This window comes from Urocampus carinirostris, chromosome 6 (assembly GCF_059441175.1).
Source record: "Urocampus carinirostris isolate Australia breed hairy pipefish chromosome 6, RoL_Ucar_1.0, whole genome shotgun sequence".
Lineage (NCBI taxonomy): Eukaryota > Metazoa > Chordata > Actinopteri > Syngnathiformes > Syngnathidae > Urocampus > Urocampus carinirostris.
In genome coordinates, this window is record NC_142354.1 from 39,699,147 (window position 1) to 39,718,361 (window position 19,215).

Sequence of the window (19,215 nt, forward strand, 5' to 3'; positions counted from 1 at the left end):
GAGAACATACAAACTCCACACAGGAGGTTCGAATTCATGACCTCAGAGCTCTGCCGCACACGGGCTAACCACTGCGCCGCCATGCGCATTATAGTGTTTTCAGGTAATTTTCTTCTGCGTACTTTTAGACATTTTCTATAAAAAAGCAGTACATTGAAGAAACTCAAATAAATGACTGTATTGGATCAGTGTTTCCGTAGTGCGGTGGTTAGCACATCCGACAGGCTGTACTTGCCCAGGACACACCACAGGAAAAAATTTACAGGTAAACTAGTAGATTAGAGAAAAATAAACAAAGAGAGAGAAGGAGAGAGAAAGCTACAGAGAAAGAAAAAGATAGAGAAAGACTGAGTCAGAGGGAGATAAAAATACAGACACAGAAAAAGAAAAACAGACATAAAGAGAAACAAAGAGAGAGAGAAAGTGAGACAGAGAAAGAAAAACAGGGATAAAGAGAAACAAACAGAGCTAAAAAGACACAGAAACCAATAGAAAGAGAAAGAAAAAAGAACAAAAGAGCGGAAGATAACAAAAAAGGGAAAAAATACAGCTCATTTTTCTTATCAAGCAAGCAGGCCCACATATTTTACACCCCTGCTTTACAATTAAATATAATTTTGATTCCAAATTTAATTTTAAACTGAAATAGTATTAAAAACAATTATACAATGATTATTATACCATCATCTTTGAATTATATAAAAAAAAACACCTGGGCAAAATATTCGAAAAGTATAGAAAATATAACAAAAATTACCCCAAAAATTATATTCAAAATAAAAATCACGAAGGAATGCTTTCAAAAGGACAGAGTGCATTATTTCTTGCCTCCTGTCTGACAGTCGCTCGGGGAGTATGTCTTAATTTCAGGGTTGGGTAGGGTTACTTTAACTGGGTTACTTTCAATTACTTTTGGATTACTCCAATACCAATTATGCTAATTAAAGACAAAAGAAACTAAATATGAATGAAATTATGACAACACGAGGTAAGCTTTCTTTCCTGGCTTTGATCTCTTTGATCTACGGCAAAACTCACATAGAATGCGACAGAAACAAAATGAAAATAAATCCAAACAGCTTGCCAACATCATTTTTGCCGTTCCATGTGTTCCGTTACTCCCCAAGCCTGCACAAAATTTAGTAATTTTATTCATATTTAGTTTCTTTTGTCTTTTATTAGCATATTTGGTATTGGAGTAATCCAAAAGTTATTGAAAGTAATCAAGTTAAAGTAACTCTACCCAACCCTGCTTAATTTCACATCCATAAAACGGGCCTGGAAAGGGATGGGCACTGCCTGTCATGTCCAGCATGGTCGCCGTGGCGACCGGCTGGCTTCGCCCCCTTAGCACCGGCTGTAGCAGATTTCCTAATTTGCGTGTGTGCTTCTTAAGGGCGGGTTTTGGGGATTGCTGGTTGCGGGTTCATTGCATTACTTTGCATTATTCTGTTCTGTTTGACTTGAGGAAACCTGTACTTGCCTGTTCTGAGTAAAAGCCTGTTTTGTGAGTATTCCTAGTCTGAGTTCCTGTTTGCCTGTAAGCCTGTTTTTGTTTTTGTCCCTGAGTGTTGGACGACTTTTATTTCCTTAATAAAAGTAACTAATCGTTATCGCGAATGAGTTCACCCTTCCTGCCTCCGATCTGGTCCGGTCTCGTGACACTGCCAAAGACACACCACAAGAAGTGGTGCCGCCAACACCAAAGCCGTCAAGGGATCCATGAATTTTAATACATATTCAGGTTTTCCGGGTTTTGATGCTAATAACTATTATATTTCTATGAGACGATTTTAAAAGGAGACATTCATGAAGGGAACAAAGCAATAACACAACGCATCATGAGGGAAATGGCCCAAGAAGGCACCATGTGTCTTTTATTGCTCGATACATTGGCTTGATTACATTTTCCAACTTCTTTTTGGAAGTATAAAATTGCAATTCACAATCGTGGTAAAAACAATAGTAAACCACCTTAAACCTAAAACAATAAAAACCTTCCCACACCATTCAGAATATAATACATTAGATATCTCATTATTATTTTCAATATCAGCACAAACACACATTACTTTTCAGTGAGACAAAACACTCACGGTCAAAAAAAGATGACATCATTAAAACATACACAAATGTTGGCAATGGCGAAAAACGGTAAAAAAAAACAATAAAATAGGAGTGTAATTATTATTTTGTAGGCTGAAAAAAACACATTCAAAGCTAGGAAGGCACTTTTGTCCAAATGTAACCAATTTTACAACAAAAAATGTCCAGTGAGCCATGCACACAAACAGGCACTTTTTTTGTTCATCCGTCTCTTAATAAATTGGAAAGAAATATCACTATGTATTGAACCCCATCCTGCCCTTATTAATCAGCTAACCGACCCTATAAATAACAACCAATGATCACATTTGACAGTACACAGAGACGACAGGTTGAAGTTAAATGTCGATGTTACCGTTTTAATACGAACCGTTTCACCTCCTCTGCATAATAAGTGAAAACATATGACTTCGCGATACACTATTTCTTTCTTAAACAAAAGAAACAGCGACTTCAATGTGCTCATTACTCTCTGTGCCAGGTCACATGATCAAAATTAATTCCCCAGCCCTTACTCAAAATAAAATGAATCCTATGCAACACGTAATTATTTCAGATCCACCTGACTCACAGTACAGAAATACTATTATTATTTTCTCTTTAGGCTAGGCAGAATACTAAAACACTGCTATTAACTTTGTCCGTGCCAGCACACGTCTGCCGATATGTATCAAACGGGGGGATCGGGGGCATCATCGAGGGGTGGTGCAAGGTTGGTGTTTTGTAAGACGAGCAGTTCTAAAAGGCCTCGGAAAAAAAATCAAAAATAATAAAGAGTCTCATTTGAATAGAGGGGTACACACATGACAGCAACTGCGATTATATTCAACCTTTTCCAAACAAAGTCAGTAAAACTCGGATTGTCTGTACCGTAAATTCCGGACTATAAGCCGCTACTTTTTTCCCTAACTTTCAACCCTGCGGCGCTCGAGTGTTGCTACCATTAACTGCCCTGTCAAAGCTATATTATTATTATTAACAAAGCTTTGAAAACTCTCGGTGTACCGTCTTTCTTTGTAAATATGTGTAACCCATGTATAATATGTATTTGCAACTGTATATTTTTGTAATATATTTATTTGTATTTATTTTAGACACTTATTCAGATATGTTTTGCACGGATGAACGAAAAATGAGGGGCGGAACAAACGCGGGGTGCCGAGTTTAAGTGGGGACCGCTAAAGGTGAGGGACAGACAAGGAAAGAAAAAGGAGTTGCGTGAGTAAATGTGTTCATCTCATATATTTTTCCCACCCTTACCTTTGGAAATATACTTTTTTCCTTGGATTACTTTCAACGGGACCTGGACTCTGCAGGTATGTATCAAACCTGAAGTACCGGTATCATTTTCCGTTCATTTTGCCGGCTTTGATTTTTGGACTGTGGGCTTTAATGAAGGACATTTACAGTAGTTTCAATCACAGGACTTGAAGTCAGGTTTGGGTTAATTTTGTGTTTGTGTTACATGTTTAAATGTGGGCGTTAGCGGCTTATATACAGGTGCGGCTTGTGTACGTACAAAATCGGTTTTCCTCTTAAAGATGTGGTGGGTGCGGCTTATAATCAGGTTTGTCTATAGTCCGGAATTTACGGTAAATCAAATTATACTGTAAATCAATAAATCGCTGGAATAATTATCCTGTGTTTTCTGCAGGGTGACTTCAGTTTGGGTGGAAAGTCATGCATATTAAAAGTTTACCTGAAATTAAATAATCTTCTCTCTGTTCAGTAGATGACAGAATAATGACTGAAGGACTTTCTTAGGTGATTGGTTGTCTTGTGTATTCCACGTACCCACGGGATGTGAAATTTCTCATTTTATCAGTGGCAAAGTCTTTTCTGATGGCCTTAAAATGTCTGAATCATGAAATGCTAGTTATATTTTGTATATTTTGTAATTTCAAATTGTCTGTCAGCTTATCTTCCAATGCTCCTGGTTGTGCTTCTTCCAGATGAGTGCTTTCATATTCAAGCGTTTAATTAATTACATTTCAGGGTCAGAAAGCGACCCGGAGGCCTTCGCAATCAGTTCAGCAGGCCCTGTAGCATAATATAAATGACGAAAAGCTGTTGCTCGAGCCAATTAGATTAGAGTTAGCGGAGCAAGGGCCTTCTAGCTGGCCAAAGGAAATGCCAGCGGTTACACAAACTATGATTGGCGAGGGGGTGGTAACTGGAGTACCTCAACAAAAAGGTTGAAAGATAAATATATCCATGTCGACTGCTTTTGTCGAATGGACATTTTCAGCCCGAATCGAAGAAAAACGCACGCCAGCAATATGACAGTACAAGCTCAACTTTCAGCATTAGCTTCGATGGCGACAGAAGATAATTTCTTGATTGAACTGAAACGCACGGAGAATCTGCATGACAGAGAATTTGAAATCTTCTTCAGGAAATAAATCAAAATTATTTTTGTGCGCACAAAAATAGGATTTTTGGTGTGTAAAATGTGGCTACATTCTTACATAGTGTTGAATTTTTATGAGGATATTATTGATATGTTTTACACGAGTAGAAGCCGTAGCTGCAGTAAATGTCTTACAGCCCTAAAATAGTTATTAAGGGTTGGATTGAATCAGACGTAGCACTACTGAAAGCCTGGGTGTGAAATGCACAGCCCGCCACTGCTTTAAGGGTTGGGTAGTCTTGAGTATTCCACAAACCCGCAGGATGTGACACTTCACATATAATACAACATGCTGCAATATTTAAAAATGATGTGTGTACCCCCTCTTAAGACAATTTTAAAACACAAAAGGCAGTACCAGAATCAGCAACTCTTTTGACTGAAAACCGACCGGCTGCGGAGCTTATTTCCAATTGAACTTGCTGTATGATGATCTGTCATATGAAAAAAAAAAAAAACAAGAGAGGTAGTACACAAGGCAATTCAAAGTGGCAGGCAATATCTTTGGAGAAACAAAAGGCACTTTTCTTCCCAAACAAAATCGACCGCTATACCAATTCCGCTTCCTGTTCATTCCAAGGTCCAGATCTGTCTTTTTGTACCGCTCCGTGTGCTCTTCTCTTTAGACACCTTCTTATTCCCTCAAGCTCTGTGGCGTACCTCCACTTCATCTAAAGCACGTTATAACAGAAGCTGTTGGTCTGACAAATGTGTGCGATTGATATTTCATTCCTTATGTGTATGTGATTGTTAGTTCACTAGCGTTGTGTCTGGTTTTGCTGGCTGAGGGGAGGGGACGGCGTGTTTTCACTTTTTTTTGTTTGCTTAGTCCTTCACAAGTCTGTAGACGTGATACTGGGCACCGTGCTCGCTCGTGGACACCTCGAACACGAACGCGATGCACAGCAACGTCTCTTGGGTGTCCCGGTTCGTTACCACCTAGGGCCGAAAACAGAAGCAGTGAACATTTCAAATGGGAAACATTCACAGAGTTCAATCCTTCAAACTCATAACTTTTCTTGCCGCATTCACGTTAACTATGAAACGGATAGTCAGGTGGCTGAGCGGACACCGCAAATAATCTGAAAGATTTACACTCACAACCAATGCTCCCTCTAAGCTGCGCGCGTGCGCAATCGCGCACTGCCTGCACATTCTCAGCGCACAAGAAAATCTAGCCAGCGCACAAAAATCAGGGCTCAAAATTGCTAATTAAGAAGCGTATTAAGTCAAAGTTACAGTGCATGAAGGTAAAAATACACGGGTCCCTCTGACGCTGTCTTCTAAATGCGGTATTTGGAAGTCAAGGTCGAAGTAGAACGAAGTTGAGTAAAGTCAGTAGAGTTTTTCGAGAACCGGCTTCTTTGGCTCGGCTCACTAAAAGGAACCGGCTCTTCCGGGTCCCAAACGGCTCTTCAGGTTGTTTTTGCTTCTTTAATCCCTACATGACCAAATATTATGTAAAATTGTGCACAAAATGACTTAAAGGAAGGAGGGGAATAGAACAAAAAAGAAAAAAATACCAAAATGAAAAAGAAGTGAAAAGCTGAGAAAAAAGAAACAAAAGGAAGCAAAAAAAGAAGGAAAAATTCAGAAAAAAAGAAAAGAAACAAACAAACAAAAAAAGTAAATAGAGAACAAAAAGAAAAAAGAAACAGCTAGGAAAAAATAAACACAATGAGATTTTTTTAAAGGAATTAAAAAAAAAAAAAGAAAAAAAAAACAGGGAAAAAGAGGAAAAAGTTTGTGTTGCATTCATATAATTTCCAATTATATCAAGTGAATCTTGTTGCCAACATTGTACTTCCACTAAAAAATGTGATTAAGTACAGTTCTGTATCTTGCAACCGACTAAATAAGCCCCCAAAAATGTTAGTAGTGTGCGACAAAATATATCACGAAAAAAAAGAAAGAATTCTTGTGAAAGAATTGTAAAAACAAACGACGTTTGTAGGCCGTACAACCTTTGCAATAGTACATGAGTCAATTCATTCAAAAGATAAAAAATGTTTTCGCATTGCCGGAAACTCAGCAAAATGTAACGTGATGTCAAGTTTTGGACATGTTTGACAATGACTTAGTTGCCACACTTGGGATTGCTGTTACTCACTGTTGTTTCAAGCGTTGCTCACCGACTTTGTGTGAACGCTCAGACCCGTGGAAAATTACAGGGAACATTGCTCACAACGCGACAATGAAATCATGAATCATCATTATTATGAAATATTAAGCTTATAACTTTTCCAAATGATGCCTTCCTCCATGCCTGCCTTGAATATTAGTTTATTTAGGTTCATACTAGTCCGCGCGTGGTATCCGGAAGAAATAGATAGCTTGTAGAGTGCAGCAGTGTATCCTAACAGAACCGCATTTGTTTCGTACGTAGTGGCAATTAGGCATGACGCTTATATGTTACCTGAAGTATGGTGAAGTTTTCAAGAACACTGTTCATCATGTACTTTTCCGGCAAGTGTTTGAGCTTGTGGATGAAGTTGATCATGTACTCGCACATGGGCGAGCGGTGGATCCTGTAAACGTACTTGTTCCCCTCCAGACGGGCATACTCGGTCTATGGAAGACAAACATACATACGTAGCTAGTATACTCCAACTGCGTGTTTAAAGATAAAATTGATCACTGAGTGCTATTACCTCGACCTTCTCTACCACTTGCTTTCCGAAGGAGCAGACTTTGGTGGAAACCGTGATGGTCATGTTATCTGCACTGCTGTACTGGCTGGTGACGCCGTAAAAGGAACCAGGGCCGTCCTGCATTCCGCTGCTGTTCAGGTCAGCCTGGAGGGGAAATCATGAAAATGAAATGATCTGCATTTACATAGCGCTTTTCAAGTCAATGACTTCCCAAAGCGCTTTACAATGTGCTCCACATTTCCCAATAGCGGCCTTGCAGCTATGTAAGGCGCTAACCTGCTTATTGGGGGTATTAGGGGTTCAGTGTCTTACCCAAGGACACTTCAACATGTAACACGGACGAGCCGGGATTTGAACTGGGATCCCTTGAGCTACTGCCTTTCCAGGTTTTGAGCCATCCATTGACTCATAAATCATTGTGCGGTTAATAGACTAATACATCTAACTGTGTTGTTTATGTGTGTAAACATAAACATTTTTACACACATAAAAACTCTTCTTTTTGAAGAAAGCAATGTCTTACTTCAAAAATGGGCTTTTAATGAAAAACTGACCATGACGTGGCCTGTTTATCAAGCTCAATTTACAGAGTGTCTATTTACTACAATGCAGAGTGCCAAACATTGAAAATTATTTTTCAAAAAGGATAAATAGAACTTTCAGATTTTATTTTTTAACAGTGGCATTTAAGAGAACCATGTTTAAGCTTGCTGTTAAGTTTAAACTTGCTGTTAAGTTTCCAGCAGATAGCACTAATGAACCATTAATAACCAAGGCACTATCAACATTGTCAATACAAAATAAGCATTACTTTTAATTTTTTAGATTTTCCTACGTTTCATAGAAATACCGTAAATTCCGGACTATAAGCCGCTACTTTTTTCCCAAACTTTCAATCCTGCGGCTTATTCAGTGATGCGGCCAATTTATGTAATTTTTCTAACGGCCGCCAGCGGTGCTCAAGTACAAAAGGTAAGATTTAGACCGGTGGAATATATGCGCCGAAGAAGACTGCAACTTCTTAGCTTGTGCATAAATTAAATTAGCGTAAACATACCCTCATCATGCAAAATGTAAAAAGAAAGGCACATGACGCAGCTTTCAAGCTAAAAGCAATCGAGCAGTCCGATAAAGAAGGAAACAGAGCTACTGCACGTAAACTTTACTAGACCCGTTTACTGTGTTGCGAGCGTGTTGCTAGCGTGCTTTGGAATAAGGGAGCATGGGACGACGTCTATATGACAAAGTTTCTTTCGGACACTGAGGAAGAAAACTTTGATGGCTTCAGTTCTAAGGAGGAAGATGAGGACGGTTTACCGTGATTTTTACAAGTACGGTATGTTTTTTTAACAGACCCGTTTACTGTGTTGCGAGCGTGTTGCTAGCGTGATGCTACCATTTACTGCCCTGTCACAGGCACCGTTTGGGATGAAAGTTATATTATTATTATTAAAGCTTTGAAAACTCTCTCGGTGTACTGTCTTCTTTGTAAATATGTGTAACCATGTATAATATGTATTTGCAACTGTATATTTTTGTAATGTATTTATTTGTATTTATTTTAGAAACTTATTCTGATATGTTTTGCACGGGCAAATGAGAATGAAGGGGCAGAGCAAACGCAGGCTGACGGGAAGTGGAGTAAAGGTGAGACGTGTTCGTGGACGCGGCGGACAATAGTGGATATATATATAGTTTCCCACCCTTATTTTTGGAAATATACACTTTTTTCCTTGGATTACTTTCAACGGGACCCGGACTCTGCAGGTCTGCATCAAACCTTAAGTACCGGTATCATTTTCCGTTCATTTTGCCGGCTGTGCTTTTTGGACTGTGGACTTTAATGAAGGACATTCAGTTTCAATCGCGGGACTTAAAGTCGGGTTTGGGTTATTTTTGTGTTTGTGTTATATTTTTCAATGTGGGCGCATGCGGCTTATTTACAGGTGCGGCTTGTGTATGTACAAGATCGGTTTTCCTCTTAAAATGTGGTGGGTGCGGCTTATAATCAGGTGCGCTCTATAGTCCGGAATTTACGGTCATCTATTTTGTAATTTGCTATAAAACGATGTGGTCAACAACAGAAGATTCGTAGTATTTGGTATCGCTAACAATATTTGGCAATTTTGGAGGGACCATTTCATATATAAATTGAATTTCTCAGGATAAAGACTTCTAAGGCAGAGGAAACCTTTTATTTGTTAGTGTTTTATTTTTTTTCTATATCAAACCCAGGATTGAGTAGGGTTACTTTAACTTGATTACTTTCAATTACTTTTGGATTACTCCAATACCAAATATGCTAAAAAAAGACAAAAGAAACTAAATATAAATAAAATGACTAAATTTTGTGCCGGCATGGGGAGTAACGGAACACATGGAACGGCAAAAATGATGTTGGCAAGCTGTTTGGATTTATTTTGATTTTGTTTCTGTCATATTTTATGTTAGTTTTGCCGGAGATCAAAGAGATCAAAGCCAGGAGAGAAAGCTTACCACGTGTTGTGAGTCATAATTTTATTCATATTTAGTTTCTTTTGTCTTTTATTAGCATATTTGGTATTGGAGTAATCCAAAAGTGATTGAAAGTAATCAAATTAAAGTAACCCTACCCAAACCTGATCAAACCTATATTTAACCTAGTGGAAGACTCATTGAGACCTAGACCTCTTTCATGAGGGGGATCTTGAGCAAATAAAAACAAAAACATACTCACCAAAACTACCGATTTATGCGTCAGATTCACGATTTTCTACCTTTAAAAACGTTGAATGATTAAAATGTTTTAAAAAATTCTACCTTTTTATTTAAATTGAAACAACAACAACAAAAATATCGACTAAAGACTAGTATTTTAGTCAATGGCTGCTTTATGTTGAAGTTCCTGGGGTGAATAGATTTAAATTCCGTTGTGGTAAAAGTTTGGCACTTCCGGTTTTAGGCATTAACAATGTTCTCAATAAAATTCTAAATTAATTGAAAAGTAATGATTTAGGGGATTTTTTTCACATGGATTAACTTTCATTTGCAAATCGAATGATTAAAAAAAAGATGGCCAACAAAGAACCTTGCTCGAGGATTGAACGTCGTCCAGTTGTCGAGTTTTTGCTTGCTGAAAGGGGCAACCCAGTTAAAATTCCTATGAGACTGTCAACTGTGCATGATGCCAAAAGTTTCAGCTAAAAAATGTCTTCAAGTGGTCCAAATTGATTGAATAAGGTCGCAGCAGTGTTTGAGTGCTCTTAGCAATTGAATGTTATATCAGTCAAAATATTTTTAGGTTAGGGGAATACAAAAGCTTGCTGAAGATCTGCAAAAAAAAAAAGTCCATGCGTATGACATTATGTCTTTAGGTACCGTAAATTCCGGACTATAAGCCGCTACTTTTTTCCCAAATGTTCACTGCAGCGGCTCATTCAGTGAAGCGGCCAAATTATGTAATTTTTCTCACGGCCGCTTGTGATTTGGACCGGTGGATTTGGACCGGTGGATCACGTGCGTTGAGGAAAATTTCAACTTCTTAGTTTATGCAATAATTGTCCATATGACAAAAATTCTTTCCGATGGCGAAAGAAACGCCTTTGATAGCGACAGTTATAGGGAGGAAGATGAGGGGGGGGGCCGTTTTTTTTAAGGGTTATTATTCTGTCTTCTTTATTCATTATCGGTCAGTTCATAATACGCTACAAAGCCTAGGAGCCGGGAATCTTACTCTCAGCCAAAAGGCCAAGCTAAGGTCCTAGCCTTAAAGCCTTGCTGCGATCATAGAGCTGTATACTCATTTACACGATCACAGTCGACGGTTTACCGTGAATTTAACAATTACGGCATGCTTTTTTAACAGATACGCTTGATGCGTTGCGAGCGTGTTCAAAGTAGCGTGTTGGTACCTTTCAAAGGCACGGTTTGGGATGAAAGTTATATTATTATTATTAAAGCTTTGAAAACTCTCTCGGTGTGCCGTCTTTCTTCGTAAATATGTGTAACCATGTATAATATGTATTTGCAACTGTATATTTTTGTAATGTATTTATTTGTATTTATTTTGGACACATATTCCAATTAAAAAGAAGGGGCGTAACAGACGCGGGGGATGATGGGAACTGGGCACGGGTAAAGGTGAGTGTTTGTGAACGCGGGAGATAATAGTGGATATATATTTTTCCCACCCTTACCTTTGGAAATATACACTTTTTTTTTACTTGGATTACTTTCAACGGGCACCCGACTCTGCAGGTCTGCATCAAATGATAAGTAGCTTGCTCTATCTACTCTAAGTATCGGCCTGGTTTTGCAGTACCTCCAGGAACGCTGGAATTGCATTGATATCTTCTTGGCCCTTTCACTAGGACCTTAACCCAGTCCCTTGCCAGGAAGCAAGTGTTACGGCCTATTGGCTTAGAAATGTCTCATAAAATGACTGACAATATATATTGAATAAGTGATTACAAATATAGAACAGTAAACTTATACAAAATCCCCCCCATTAATAAATCTGTTCAATCAAATACGCCATTATTTAATGTGGGCGCATGCGGCTAATATACCGGTGCGGCTTATGTATGTCCTAAGTCAGTTTTCCTCCCGAAATGCGGTGGGTGCGGCTTATAATCAGGTGCGCCTTATAGTCCGTTATTTACGGTATATATTTTTATTATTTTCTCTAGTTTGAGTAATAGTAACTCACGATTGCAAAGCTCATTTACATGCAAAACGACCACCCTTTTGTCACATTGTAATTAAAGTGTGGCTCAAGTAAGAGTTTTTTATCACTTTAGAAATGTATCATGAACTCACCCAAAATTTAACCAGAAAGAACGCATTCTGGGGGCCTTTCTCGTATAGCTCCTTGAGGCCGCCTTTTTTCTCGGGGAACTTATCATAGATCTGCCGGATGTCCACAGCCTCGAGGAGAGGGTCGTTGTAGGAGGGATTGGTCTGTCCTATGTGGACAAACAGGTGTTTGCTGTACTGCAAAACAGAAAGACCAGAAGAGACATTAACCTTAATTACAGTCAGTAATGAAAATAGTGAAATAATGGGAATAAATAATGCCGTTACATAATGGCATTATTTTCTTAGTAACGGGGTAATCTAACTAATCTATTCCATCGTTGCATCACAGTAACTGATGGCCAAAAGCAATGCCTTCCGTATGTTTTTGGGCATGTTTTCTGTGTTTTTAGGTACATTTTCGTGCACGCATTTAAGGATTATTGAAGTATGTATTAACATACATTTTATGTGTTTACGTACGTTTATGCATGTTTATGTAGGTTATGTGTTTATGTACTCTCTGTGTGCTTACATATGTTTTTATGTGTTTGAATACATTTTTGTGCGTCTTTGTGTGTGTTAACAAACATTTTCGTGGATGTTTAGGTAAATTTTTGTGCGTGTTCATATACATGCTTATTGTTATTTAATTATATTGTTTACTGTTTCTTTTTGTTTCACTTCAAGTGTAGGAAAAATCTGTTGCTGGTGAGGTGCAATAAATATCACAAGGTTCTACAACACAACTACCTGTCTGTTCTTCTTTATTGAGTGACTCAAATACTGCTCAAAAATTTCAAATTCTTTGGCGTACTACAACTTTTCTTAAAGTAACAGAAATAGTTATTTTCCCTGGTAACCAGCTGTTTTTATTATAAAGTACAGTGGAACCTCGGTTTTCGAACGCCTGTCAGTTCGAACAAATCGGTTCTCGACCAAAAATTTCAAGAAATTCTTGTTCGCTTTTCGTTCAAAAAATCGGAGTTCGAACGCCGGTACGCTAGGGGCGATGCTGAGCGGCGTACGGGTGTAGATTGCCCCCACCCCTCGTGAAGAACTGTTGTCACGTGACCGCGCACTTCTTTTTGCTTTCGTTCTTAATATCAGTGAACGGAGTGTTTTAACCCCTAATTATGCCTCGGAAGAAGGTCGGTGCAAGCAGCAAAGTTGCTACAGGCGAAAAAAGAAGAGTAGTGCGTACAACTATTGCATTTAAGAAAGAAATAATAGCAAAATATGAAGAAGATGTGCGAGTTTCCCTTCTTTCGAGCGAATAGAGCATGGCTTCTGCAGACCACCACAAAGGTAAGAAATCCTATTCATAAATCTTTTCTTTATCCTTTAACCGCTCACCACTTGTTGTGGAGACCCAGGTGCTAAATGACGTGTAAACGACCTGATTTTTTTATTTTTACACGTTCATGTTAGCGTAATCTTTCGTATGGAAGATTATGCTAACGCGAACATATGATTAGCATAGGTTAGCTTCATGTTTACTTTCATGGTAAACGTTCAGAGTGTTTTAATTTCATCAAAACGGTGCTGCCACGAGCGGCTGCCTTTTCCAGCAGCTGCCCTATTGTTTTATTGTCTGCTCCTATCTTCGGTGTTTTTTCTTCCCGTTTTACTTCTATCCTATGGACATGGGTTTTAGCGCACAAAAAATGCGTGTATTCAAGGAATTTCAACTCCTTGCCCTGAAGAATTCTCGTGCCGGCGTGATGAAGGGCCCTATCGTGGAAGAAGCTAGCGAAGCGGCTAGCGGCGTTATAAGTCTTCGGTACCGTCCGTAATCATGGTAAATGCGAACTCACGACCAAATAAGATCATCGAGTGCTAGTGGAAAACATCGAAGCGCACAGGGAGCGCAGTTGCTGTGTTTTGCGGAAACGTGGCTCACGTTTAGCATTCCGGACGCTAACGTGTAGCCACCCGGAGCTACCCGGAGCAATCCGGCTTCAACGCCGCTAGACAGAGACACGAAAGCTGGGGGGAATCAGAGAGGAGGCGGACTTGCTAACACGAGGTGGTGTATCCCTGGATTTTCACAAAGAAAAGTTTTCCATCTGCCGCAGGGATGTCGAATTTTTGGACTGGCGTGACGTCATCCACTTCGCTACAAGCACCCCTAGGGCATCATGTTCATCTGTTAATAAACAACGGGGTAGACTGCTGGAAGTGTGAATTTCCCTACGGGGATGAATAAAGTATCTATCTATCTATCTATCTATCTATGTATCTAAAACGATTTTACATTACTTTTAATGGAAAAACTGATTTTCGGTGATCGACCAAATTGGTTTTCGAACAGGGTTCTGGAACGGATTATGGTCGAGAACCGAGGTTCCACTGTAATTCAAACCAACTCTGTTACTGTAGTAAGTAGTGAGTAACTTCTTAAAGTAAAGTGCCAAACATCGATTACTGTATAGTTCCTTCCCGTATTAACTTGCTTCAGAATAACAATTTATTCATCAATAATCTACAAGGTACAGTGGAATTGGGAAAAAAAATTGCTATTGATTAAGAACCTCTCTGAATTAAAATTCAGAACCTTTGTGTTGCAGTTACAACGGAACCACACGATCTATAATGCGTAAAACATCATTGTACTTTGGCCAGTTATACTGCTTTTTAAACATAACGTTAATAAAAAAGAAAGTACCTTATTTCCCGCACTATAAGGCGCACCTAAAAGTTTTAATTTTTTTCAAAAGCTGACCATGCGCTTTATGATACAGTGCGCCTTATATATGGCTCAATATTAAATCGCAATGTCTCGCAACTTACGCAACAGCCGCCGACTCGATTTTCCCCCGAACGTGGAGTAGTCCGCGGTGTATGCTGGGATTTATATACCGGCGTTTCATTGGCTAACCAATGTGTCAATCATCATTTGAATCGATCGCTATTGGCTAAAGTTATTCGGAGCCTCGGATAGGCTAGAGGGCCGAAACAAACCCTGCAATTGGCCGAAAAAGATGTGTCAATCATCAGTTAAATCGATCACTATTGGCTGAAGTTATTCGGAGCCTCAGATTAGCTAGAGGGCCAAAGCAAACCCTGCAATTGGCCGAAAAAGATGACTGAATAGCAAGCTTGTTAAACTACGCCATAAAGAAACATGTTTCATTAGTCTTTTTTTGTAAATATTTTACTCTCCTGGATTTACTACACTCACAGTTGTAAGAAGTCCATGGTTGCGTATCATTATTGAACGTGAGAACTTAGGTGAGCTATGCGTTTTTTTTTTCCCGGTATCTTGTTTTAGAACGATCTTGATGTTGCTGTGATGAGTTGAGTGAATTAAACTCAATTCCAAGTGTTTATTGTCATATGCACAGTAAAGTTGCGAGCGAAAAAGAAAATAGAAACTAAGGAATGGTTGGCATTTCTTGGATCCCAAGACTTTAACCTTCCGAATGATATTCTAAATGATGAATTTGAGCGACATCGTACGGACACCGCATCCGCACGTGTCTACGACACGTATTTGCTTTTTTGCAAGCTTTGGGAATGTTAAGGGGGTAATCAGTTGGACTGAATCATCTGATTGTTTTGTCGACGTTCCCATTGTAGCCCCTTATAATCCGGTGCGCCTTATCTATGGAAGATATAGGACCAAAAACTATTTTTTGGGGGTGCGCCCTATAACCCGGTGCGCCCTATAGTGCGGAAAATACGGTAATCAAATTCATTGGTACCAGGCCAGTGGGTCGTTTGGTACCGTGCTGCAGAGATAAAAAAAAAACTTTATTTTTGGCTTATACTGTATTTATTTCCACAAAACACACATTTGTTTCTTACACCCCAGTCAAAAAACTCAGAGTTTAGGTGCACCATGTATATTAGGTTTTACAGTTACCGCTGAACATATTTGTTAGGCATTGGGTGTAAAGGGAATCTAACCAGGATCGCAGTGGTGAGAGTGCCAAATAACCAGCTCGGTGGCTTTGCGGGTAGGGCGCCCGCCCTGAGACTGGGAGGTTGCTGATTCAAGCCTCAGTCGGGTCATACAACATTGCCTCCCTGCTTGGCGCTCGGCATTAGGGGTTGGAATAGGGGGATTTGGTAACCTAATGATTCCTAACACATCAGTTGGGTTCAAATGGCCCCATGAGAATCTCATTGTAAGAATGTGGTACCATTAAAAACTGAAACTGAATATAAACAACTAGATCACTATGAATGTAGATGATATAGAAAAGGGCTTCTCAATTTGATCACATTACTACATTGTTTTTAATTACGGTGCCACACTGTACCAGTGTTCTCGTTAGCCCGCGTCCCTGCGTCCTAGACGCATTATTTTTGCTGGGGACGCATCGTGTCAAATCAACATGCGTCCCCGGGACGCAACTTTTTTGACACAAAATTGTCATTATCATTTTTTTAACAAAAATTTACCGCACTCCAAACTTTTCGTGAGGCAGATATGCCATTGTTGTTTTGGTCTCGCGGTTCGAGTTATCGTCTGCACGCCGATCTCCAGTTCGAGTTGTGTAGTGAAAGTCCGTTTCTTTTTAGAGAACCGGATTTTTCGGCTCAACACATTAAAGAGAGCCGGCTCTCAAACGGCTCACTTGCTTTGATGCATTATATTACGAATGATTATGTTGTATAAAGAAGTTAAGAAAAAAAGGAAGTATAAAAAGAGAAAATGAAAATAGACAGGTTTGTGGGGATCCCTTTTAATCAGTATATTACCAACAATAATTGAATGCAGAAAATGAATTAATAATTTGAATAAGAAAATGTATTATTCTACTTAATTATATTTGCATGTATTTTTTCCTTCTACAGTGAACGTCCAAGCACTTCACTTTTGAACTTTTTTTATAATAAACCTCATTCATGTCGAGCAACTCAGTGTCTCACAACAAAATGTTCATTAACAATATATACAGGGATGTGATTGAGGTGAGGAGAAAAAGTCTGAAACCTAGCCGGGGGTTTGGGGGCCCAGGGCAGAGCCCAGTGGGGGGGCGATGCCCCCCCAAAGCTCCTGGGTTTTAAGCAATTTACTTGTCCAAAACCATGCTTAAATTAATAATTTAACATCTTTAGAAGATTTAAATAACAAAATAATTTGCCCACATACCTGATTTTTTTTGTAAATACTGCAAGGTCAGTTCAAATGCAGTTCAGACCCTGCAGCTTGTGCAACGATGTGGCCAATTTATGCAATTTTTCTAACGGCCACCAGGGTGCGCCAGAGCAATAAAGGAAAGAGTGAGACAGTCTGATTGGTTTGCTACGCAAGTGAAAAAGTCGGAATTCAGACTATAGTCGGAACAATCACATCCCTGTATATATGATATAAGGAAACACATGTACAATACAACATGTTCAACTACATAAATAAACATGTTTGAAAAAAGAAAGATTTTTTTGTATTTTGTAAGGAAAAATACGACAGTTTTTAAGGGCATGGAGCACACTAAATCTTGGGGACCCATAGACCTCTGTTGGGACCCATAGATTTTTGAGCATGCGAGTCCCCGGGACCCATTACTTCTCAGAGGTAAAATGAGCACTGCTGTACAAAGTTGTAATGGAGCATTCTGAAAAAAGGTCAGCCTAAACAACATTGTACAATGTGTTACCATAAGTAAAAATAGTGTGAGCTATGTCAGCTAGATCTTAAGTGGTCTAGTAAATGCACAGTGGAATTTGACTTATTATTAATATTATTATTATTGTACTAATATTATTATTGTTGATACTACTAATGTTGTTATTGGCCCAGCCCGCGAGAATATTGTCAGACATTAAATCGGTTATTGGTACAGAAAAGCTTGCGGACCACTGATCTAATCGACAACAATTGAGCTGTCGTGTTAGTTTTGCCCTCAACAACTGTGTCAGTTCATCGTGTCAAAAATATTTTTTTTCAAAGAAGATCGACAGTGTGCTCACAGTGTCCGGGTCTCTTTGGACTTCCATGAACGCCGAGTACTCTAACATGCGCAGCTTTGATGAGGCGATGGTTCGGTCCTGCCACACGGGTACAGCTGTAACTGTAGGCGCAGGAGGTGGTGCCAAGGACTCATAACCTGAATTTCAAACACATAAGACATTTATGACTGTCAAAAATCCTGAAGTCTGGTATACTGTATCTAGACAATACAGTATAGACAAAGTCATCAGACTTACTTTGTATGGTCTGAGGTACAGGACCCGATAGGGTCGGGTAGGGCGGCTGTGCAAAAGGTTTAATACTAGAGAACAACAAAAGTTTGGTCAGTTCAACTTTGCATGAAAAAACAACATTTGCCTGACAGGTATTAAAGCTTTAAAAATGGCTTATTATCCAAACTGTACTTTTAATGTCTCGATTTCAAAAATGCTTTTCTGGGTTCTTTAACAACACATCAGGAGTGAAAATAAACTATCCATCAGTTTTGAGAGTTCTATTTGAATAAAAGCATGTTCTCCAAAAGTTCGAAGCTAGGCTAATTATTACCCGCCAATTTTAAAAACAGCTTGAAATACACAGAATTATTTTCAAATCCAAGTTCAGTAAGGACACATGCGTATACAATTTTGAATAATCCGTACATCCCTTAATTATTTGTTTGGGTTATGGTTCTATGAGTGCTTTCACGCCTAATGGAAAGTACTGTAATTTTTTAAATAATATTTTTCATGTCTTGCGTCCTCCCCCCATAGCTGTCATGCTAACAACAGCCAAACATCCTAACCAACTCTCCAATCATGACTTCTGGAGTAAGCCCTGATTTAAAGTATAGTGACCCTCGACATACAAGATTAATTAGATCCCAGAATCAGCTCATATCTAGATTTGCTCGTCTCATCTCATCTCATTAGCTGCACCGCTTATCCTCAGTAGGGTCGCGGGGGTGCTGGAGCCCATTCCAGCAATCATCAGGCAGTGGGCAGGGGACACCCTGGACTGGTTGTCAGCCAATCACAGGGCACACAGGGACAGACAACTCGCTAGCTCATTCACACCTAGGGACAATTTGGACCGGCCAATCCACCTGAAATGCATGTCTTTGGAATGTGGGAGGAAACCCACGCAAGCACGGGGAGAACATGCAAACTCCGCACAGGAAGCCGGGTAGCTGGATTTGAACCCACACAGGAGGTTCCCAAGACCTTAGAACTGTGCCACACACGCGCTAACCACTGCGCCGCCGTGTTGCCCAGATTTGCTTGTATCTCGAGTAAATTTCCCCCATACGAAAGAACTTAAAAAAACAATCGTTCTACGACCTCCTAAAAGTATCAAAGTTAACCCTAAATACC

General features: G+C 39.4%; 1 protein-coding gene across 8 annotated transcripts in view; it reads right to left on the reverse strand.

Annotated features, from left to right (window-relative positions):
• Positions 1-1,842: 1,842 nt before the first annotated feature.
• The window catches only part of LOC148364786 (transcriptional enhancer factor TEF-5-like), a 78,614-nt gene continuing 61,241 nt past the window's right edge, over positions 1,843-19,215 (reverse strand). For all 8 annotated transcript variants that reach the window (XM_088338990.1, XM_088338989.1, XM_088338986.1 and 5 more), the window contains 6 exons: positions 18,100-18,164; positions 17,863-17,999; positions 11,965-12,138; positions 7,168-7,311; positions 6,933-7,085; positions 1,843-5,455 (listed from right to left, as the gene is read on the reverse strand). In XM_088338990.1, coding sequence (XP_088195116.1) covers positions 5,342-5,455; positions 6,933-7,085; positions 7,168-7,311; positions 11,965-12,138; positions 17,863-17,999; positions 18,100-18,164 — 787 coding nt within the window. In that variant the 3' untranslated portion in view covers positions 1,843-5,341. The remainder of the gene's footprint in view (positions 5,456-6,932; positions 7,086-7,167; positions 7,312-11,964; positions 12,139-17,862; positions 18,000-18,099; positions 18,165-19,215) is intronic.